The sequence below is a fragment of the Balaenoptera ricei genome, chromosome 19 (genome assembly GCF_028023285.1).
Source record: "Balaenoptera ricei isolate mBalRic1 chromosome 19, mBalRic1.hap2, whole genome shotgun sequence".
Classification (NCBI taxonomy): domain Eukaryota; kingdom Metazoa; phylum Chordata; class Mammalia; order Artiodactyla; family Balaenopteridae; genus Balaenoptera; species Balaenoptera ricei.
Window position 1 is genome coordinate 938,793 of NC_082657.1, and position 8,024 is coordinate 946,816.

Consider the following 8,024-nt stretch of genomic DNA (forward strand, 5'->3'; position numbering starts at 1 on the left):
CTGCGCACCTAGAACCCGTGCTCTGCAACAAAGGGAAGCCACCGCAATGAGAAGTCCACTCACCGCAAGGAAGAGTAGCCCCCACTCGCCGCAACTAGAGAAAGCCCGTGCAGCAACGAAGGCCCAATGAAGCCAAAGAAAATAAATAAAATAAATTTTAAAAGTTATATATTCACCTACACTCTGATTCAGGTATTGCATTTTGAGGTATTAACACAAGAGAAAGGAAATATGTCAACATGAAGAACTGTATCCAATTTCTGTACCACTTTTATTTGCAATAGCCAAAACTGGAAACAATTAAAATATCCATAAACAGATGAATAAATAAATAAATAGTGGTATAGCAATACAACACACTTTTCAATAACATAAAAATGATGAACTACTCATGTAAGTACCATGAACTGCAAAATATATATGCCACATGAGGGCATCCAAGGAAAAAAAAGACTAAACACTGTATGATTTCAATCATATAAAATTCTAGAAAATGCAAACTAATTTGTAATAACGAAAAGCAAATCAACGGCTGCTTGGAGGCCAAAGAGATTATTAAAGGATTATTAAAGGTAAGTATGGGGGTGACAGAAATGTTTATTATCATGATTGATGGTTTCATGGATTTATATACATATCAAAAATTATCAAATTGTATAGTTTAAATATGGACATTTACTGCATATAATTTATACCTTATTAAAACTTTAAAAATATGATTCAACTTAAAATTCTGGATTTCCTACTCTAGAAAATCAGTTTTGACAACCATACTGACTCAATGGGCAGGTTCAGCACTTGCCTCAGTGGCAGCAAAAATAGGTGAGGGCTTCCCTGGTGGCGCAGTGGTTGAGAATCTGCCTGCCAATGCAGGGGACACGGGTTCGAGCCCTGGTCTGGGAAGATCCCACATGCCGCGGAGCAACTAGGCCCGTGAGCCACAACTACAGAGCCTGTGCGTCTGGAGCTTGTGCTCCTCAATAAGAGAGGCCGCAATAGTGAGAGGCCCATGCACCGCGATGAAGAGTGGCCCCCGCTTGCCACAACTAGAGAAAGCCCTCGCACAGAAACGAAGACCCAACACAGCCAAAAATAAATAAATAAATAAATACTAAAAAAAAAAATAGGTGAGAAATTTTTGAAGTGGAAACAAAGACTATTTCCACTTCATTCAACAGGGACACTGGATGGGTCAAAAATACCACATCACTAGACTAAGAATCTCTCTTCTCTCTATCCTTGTTTTCCTGTTTGCACAGCAATGGCCTTAGGTGAACAGCCCAGAGAAGCCACAGGAATCCACAAAACGTTTTGATTATTTTCTCTGACAAGGCCTTCAGCTACACAAGATATACAGTTCTGGACGTCCTGAGAATTTCTGTACCTGCTCATCCTTCACAACCATAGTGACTAAATGTAGTGAGCGACCTTTTAAAAGAGGCACATTCTAACCATTATGTTGTAGTCTCCTCCAATCTCTATTAATCCAGTGTTTCTGTAACAATTATCACTTCCCTGGCCCCTTTAATCTTAAAATCATTGATGTTACCCTACAGAATTCAGGACATCAGGGCACACAGTTCCGCTGCAGGACCTGGGGAACAGATTTCCCTCAACAGTGCTGAGCACGATGAAATATCGCCTGTGAACAAGAGAATAAGTTTATGTTGCTCTCAGAAGCACTAAAGGTTGTCACAGCAACCAAAAACAGCCCCCTCCTCAGTTTGAACTCCAAACCCACAAAACATCATGGCCTGCCATCTAAAAATTAAGACCACAAAGCCCTGCAGTCTTTCCTTGAAGGTTTTGAGCAGCAATGCAACCTAGGCCAAAACTGGAGAGGCATATTCTGCCATCATACTGTCCCTGCTGAGGCACAGTTTGGGATCCTGACCAGAGCAGTTCATCTCTTCAAGCCAGCAAACCCAGTTAACAACAAACCACCCCATACAGTGAACAGAACCCCTGAGATTAATGGTGACTTAAACAATAAGACCTTTATTATACAAACAAGAGCAATGGAAGGCAGACTGTTCCCCAGGCTGGTGACTTGGAGGCTGGAAAATCCCATCACTAGAGTCTCATGAGATCAATAATATCCCTGAAAAATGTAGTCCATCTTTTCAAATCACCAATGGAGTCCTCTAGGCCAAAACTGGGTAAGGTCCACGATTTAACTCATGAGGGAGGAAAAAAACTGGGAAAGACTAAGTGTTCAAGCTACTCATGAATCATCCAGCAAATGGGAGAGCACTGGGGTTTCCTTCCCTGAACACACTAGGTTGGGTGAATGTTGCACACTATGGGCATCTGCCAGGTGGTTAGAGGTGAAATGACTTCTGCTACAGAACTGGCAGTGACAGAAATCTGGCAAGGGCCCTGGACAGCTTAAAAAGTGCAATGCAGCTCCCACATAACTGGAATTTAAGTGGATGTTTGGATGTATGTGGTTCAATACAGGCAAATGGCATCTTCATAAGGGATCTCCTCCTGTGTTGTTGCACTGAACAAAGAAATCGTATATACCTGCACATTGAAGATAGTTCTCCCATTTGAAATCTGTGATATCCAATGAGGTAAGTTCTTCAGCAGAAGGCTTTCTCACACTCACTGAATGTATAAGGCCTTTCTCCACTGCGAATTCTCTGGAGTGTATTGAGGCTAGACTTTGGCCAAACGATTTTCCACATCTGCCACACTCATAAGGCTTTCATCCAATGTGACACTATGGTGTTTTAGGAGCCTGGAGATGAATTTCCCACATTCAAATGCACGTAAAGCCTTTCTCCAATGTGAACACTCTAGTGGTCACTGAAGTTGGACCTATGGGTAAAGGATTTCCCACATCCACTGCACTCATCAGGCCTTTAACCAGTGTGAACTCTTCGGTGTTTAATGAGGCTGGAGCTATGGCTAAAAGATTTCCCACATTCGCTGCACTCATAAGGCTTTTCTCCAGTGTGAATTCTCCTGTGTTTAATGAGGCTGGAGTTTTGAGTAAAGGATTTCCCACATTCACAGCACTCATAAGGCCTTGATCCAGTGTGAACTCTCTGGTGTTTCAAGAGACTGGAGCTGTAAGTAAAGAATTTCCCACACTCGTTGCACTCATAAGGCCTTTCTCCAGTGTGAACTCTCCGATGTTGCAGAAGTGCAGAGCTCTGGCTAAAAGATTTCCCACATTCGCTGCACTTATAAGGCCTTTCTCCACTATGAACTCTACGGTGTTCAATGAGGCTAGAGTTTTGAGTAAAGGATTTTCCGCATTCACTGCACTCATAGGGCCTTGATCCAGAGTGAACTCTCTGGTGTTTTATGAGACTGGAGTGGTAGGTAAAGAATTTCCCACACTCACTGCACTCATAAGGCCTTTCTCCAGTGTGAACACTCCGGTGTTGAAGGAGTGCAGAGCTTTCGCTAAAGGATTTCCCACATTCACTACACTCATATGGCCTTTCCCCAGTATGAATTCTCCGATGTTTAATGAGGTTGGATTTGTTGCTAAATAATTTTCCACATTCGTCACACTCATGAGGCCTCGCTCCAGTGTGAACTCTCCGGTGTTGAATGAGGCTAGAGCTTTGCCTAAAGGTTTTTCCACATTCTCCACACTTATAAGGCTTTTCCCCAGTATGAACTCTCCAATGGTCATTGAGGCTGTAGCTTTTGCTAAAAGATTTCCCACATTCGCTGCACATGTAGAATTTTTCTCTAGTGGGGACTCTTTGGTGCTGAAAAAGCATGTGTTTGCAACTAAAGTCTTCAGTACATTCTCCAGAGTTATAATGAGTTTCCCCCCTGTGAAAGGCAGCTCCACATTCAGTTCCCTTGTTTGACTTCTCCCTGGTGTGTGTGGACTCCCCACGGGAAAGGGACTTCCCTGACACAAAAAATTTGCAGTCTTTCATAAATGAGGCTCTGTCCATGTTGCTTCTGAAACATTTCTCTCCAATGTTCTGCTTTTGGTGCTGAAGTTTTGCACTGAAATACAATTGCTGCTCCCATGCCCCAGTATCATACAGTTTCTGCCTCTGATGCTCAGTCAAGTGCAAAATGTCTCCCAAGTCCGGGCCGCATATCTCACAAAAATGGGCCTTTTGGGTGGACACACCTGCCTTGGAAGTACTGACCTGTGACCTTCTATGTACAGAAATGCTCTGTTCAGGAGGTGCCTCTTCATGCTCTGCTCCATGCCAACAACCTGAAAGCAAGTAATGCTGGTGAAGTGCACATTGACTTTGGTGGGAGGGGACAGCTACTACAAAAGTGTGTGTAACAAACCTAGGAACCTGTCCATGGGATTGTTTGCAGGAGCAAGGAGTTGGTTCCAGTTGAGGATGGTGCTGCTTAGCACTACTGAGCTATAAAGATCACAGAATGGGAGAGGTCTCATGAGGTGAAGGACACAACCTTGTGGTGGACACAAAAAGAAGAGACAGGGTATGCAGTTCCTTCTTCTACAAAGAACTTTGAAAAGGAACCTGTCTGCTGGTGACACATGAACACTGTATAAAAGGGTTGTGCCAAGACCCAAGAAAATACGACTATAGCAGGGCAGCTGGTCTTTAAGGACTGTTTAAGAATGTGTGCACACCTCATGAAACAATACATAGGGGGACTTCCCTGGTGGTCCAGTGGTAAAGAATCGCCTTCCAATGCAGGGGACCCAGGTTCGATTCCTGGTCGGGGAACTAAGATCCCACATGCCACGGAGCAACTAAGTTCGCATGCCACAACTACTGAGCTTGCATGCCTCAATGAGAGAGAGAAAACCCACACGTCACAACTAGAGAGAAACCCATGTGCCGCTGCAACTAGAGAGAAGCCCACGCGCCACAATGAAGACCCGACACAGCCAAAAATAAATAAATAAATAAATTTTTAAAAATTAAAAAAAAAGAATACATAGGGGCCGATACAGAAAGCACTGCAGTTGGAGTAGTGAGAAAAACGGGTGAGAGAGGAGTCCAGAGATGTGAGGTTAACCTCAGGTTGGAAGTAAGAGTAGCAGTGACAATAGAGATGACAAATTGGCCAAGCGTCAAGAAAGGGGAAGGAAGACAGAAATGAAGTGTGGCCACTGGCATCAAAATTCTGATCAAACACAGTAAGTTTCTGGCATGATTTGAATACGGCAGTGTCATCATGCCCTCTATGTGCTACTATGCAGGACCAGGCTCCCTCTGAGTCATCTTGCTTGATTCATATACATACTGTGAACCTCTGTGGGCTCTCCAACCCAACCCCACTCCCTCACTGATCAAATGAATGGCACCTTGATGATACAAGAAGCAAGGGATTCGATATCTTATGATAACCATAATGGAAAAGAATAAAGAATTTTTTTAAAAGAATAATAATAAAAAAAAGAACTGTAAGTCAACAGGGAAGCTAATGTTGGGCATGCTAAAGGAAGGAGAGGGCAGTGCACAAACCTCAGCCCAACGAACCACAGCACCAACCCAGGGAACTAAGGAAGGAAGCAGTGCCCATGGTCCTGATGTGAGGGCAGACTGCTCCTGGGGAAAAAAGGAAGGGTAGAGACTAGTTCAAGGCACAGAGGTGGGTTTGACAGCCTTACCCAAGGAAGTTATAAGTGCCAAGTTCTCCAGCATCACGTTGTGGTACAGGCATCTCTGAGCATCATCAAGGAGATCCCATTCCTCCCAGGAGAAATACACGGCCACATCCTCAAAGGTCACACTGCCCTGGCAAGATGGAGACAGATGAAACCACAAACAGCCCCTTTTTTCAGAGACAACAATCCATGCCTCATGCCCATCCTCCTCCCAAGCTCTCCAACTCAGAGGAGAAACCAGGCCCTGGCACCATTGGTGCCACTGTCTTCAAACGGTCCTATTGATCACTGGAACCAGCCATCAACAAGAAGAGGTGGGTGGGCAAGTAGGTATCTAAGCTGTGGACCTGGCATAGAGGGGTCCACACACTCATGCCAGGCTATTCCACTGGTGTGGCCAAGGTCACATAAGTCTCAATACCAGGGCCCTGGGGTCATCAAGCATACTCCCTCTTCAAATACACATAATCCTTGAGACTGGATCCCACAGCCCATGCCTATGGTGGTCACCACCTCACTGACCCACACCCCAGACTTCCAGACCTGTGTATTTAGCTGCTCACTTAATGCCTCCACTTAATGCTCTAGGAAACATCTCAGAAGCTCCTGATATCTCTGGGGAATATTACTCCTACTACCAACTTCCTCATCTCAGTTGACAGAGCTTCTATTCCCACACCTGCTAAAAAACAAAACAAAACAAAACAAAACAAAACAAAACAAAAACAACCCTAGGAATATCCCTGAATCCTGTTTTACTCCCTCATGGTTCACATCAGAAAATATAGTTGTAACTTTTAAAAACACACATCCAGAATCCAATCATACCTCCTAAACCATGACTCTGGTCCACTGACCCTCACCTGGATTATAGCAGTAGCCTCCATGCCGATCTTCCTTACTCCTCCCTCCAACCCACAGTCTATACTTCATGCAACAGCCAGATGGAGCCAGTTAAGACGTTGGTAATACTACCTCCCTCCTCTGATCGAAACCTCCCATCACCAACTTCTCAGCAGTCATTCCAGTCCTGATTACTGTCCCCTGATCTTTATTCCCACCTGAAAGAAAAGGGACTTTTCCTTTCCTGGAAACTCCCAGTTCAGTTTTACCTCAAGCATGTGCTACCAGTTTCTAGGATAACCTTTCACACCTGTTTACAATGGTTGCCAGAAACGGAAACACCTTCACATAACCCTAGCCTTAGGGTTTCTCCATGGCTTCCAGACCCCAAACTGGGGGCACGGCACTTACGAGTCGCAAGAAACCACAATCCAGAGAACATGTGGGTGGAGGTCAGGGCCAGTGAGGGAATGGGGCACACTCCACTTGGCGGTGTTGTTTCCAAAAAGCGCCTCTGCAGCCGTGGGAAACATGAAAAAAGCCAAGTCTTGAGGAATGAGTCTATGGCGGGGTTCGATGGGCTCAGACCTCCCTATACCCCTGCCTGACCCTGAAGACTGGAACTCAGGGTAGCTATTCAACCTCTGTTCCTCAGTGATCGGTTCTCCTTTTACCAGGTGTCCCTCCGCCCGTCACCCTTGCCCACGCCCCACCACCATCCCGGACACCGCAGCCTGGGCTGCGGGCACGTGAGCAGGCGCCCCGCACTCGGGGCTTTAGTGTCTCGTACGGTGAGGGCGGTGAGGGCCGGAGGATGAGCGTTTACCTGACACAGGTTCCTCAGCGCCGCCGCCGCCATCGGACTCTGTGGGCGGAGTGGGGCCGGGAGAGGCGGGACGCAGGCACGGCGGGCCCTCTCCTGGGCCTGCAGCGGGGCCCCCGGGCGGTGTCGCCGAACTTCAGACCCGCCTCTATGCCGCGGGGACAGCCCCTCCTCTCGGACCTTCTCAATTCCGTCACCTCGAGGTGGACCCACAATTCCCAAATCTCTCACACTGGTCAGACAAAAGCAAGTAGCTAACATGGCCGCTGTGAAAAGGAAGCCAAAAGTTCCGCCCTCACATCATGTGGCCTCCTGTCTCTAAGCGTTCATTGGGTAGCGTTCCTGCCGCTCGATACTGAGCATTCTGGGTAATGTAGTCCCAACAGATCCACACATTGAGGAGACTGGGCTTCTTGCTGGAAAGGACTAGCTCTGCCAGGAGGGGAGTTGGGAAAAGATATATCCAGGTGAGCTTCGCCCCGCTTTTAAAGGGATCTTGATCCTATTTTTGCCAAATGCTCTCTGCAGCTGATCACCCAAGTGTTTGGAGACATATTGTTTCGGACTCGGTGAAGATCGGCATGCTCCCAGAAGCTAAAAATACTATTTCAGGGAATTCCCTGGAGGTCCAGTGGTTAGGACTCTGGCTTTCACTGCTGAGGGCACGGGTTCAATCCCTGGTGGGGGAACTAAAATCCCGCAAGCCGCGGGGCACGGCCCGGGGGTGGGGGTGGGGGAGGGTGGGGAAGAGAGATTCAAACAAACAATTTCAGATGCCCC

General features: G+C 46.4%; 1 protein-coding gene across 1 annotated transcript; it reads right to left on the reverse strand.

Moving 5' to 3' along the window:
* Positions 1–361: 361 nt before the first annotated feature.
* On the reverse strand, positions 362–7,581 carry LOC132354034 (zinc finger protein 154-like). The gene is made up of 4 exons (XM_059905581.1): positions 7,248–7,581; positions 5,582–5,708; positions 2,527–4,201; positions 362–1,642 (listed from the first exon to the last, which is right to left on the reverse strand). Exons 1-3 carry the CDS (start codon positions 7,503–7,505, stop codon positions 2,868–2,870), a joined length of 1,719 nt encoding a protein of 572 aa, XP_059761564.1. The 5' UTR covers positions 7,506–7,581; the 3' UTR covers positions 362–1,642; positions 2,527–2,867.
* Positions 7,582–8,024: the final 443 nt, after the last annotated feature.

Bases quoted from the DNA above. Each gene is read 5' to 3' on its own strand.
- LOC132354034 (XM_059905581.1), bottom strand. From the start codon at position 7,505: ATGTTAGCTACTTGCTTTTGTCTGACCAGTGTGAGAGATTTGGGAATT. The intron at 5,709-7,247 runs GTAAACGCTCAT...CCATCTTGCCAG, and splicing joins CGCTGAGGAACCTGTGTCAG to GGCAGTGTGACCTTTGAGGA. The intron at 4,202-5,581 runs GTAAGGCTGTCA...ACTTGCTTTCAG, and splicing joins GGCACTTATAACTTCCTTGG to GTTGTTGGCATGGAGCAGAG.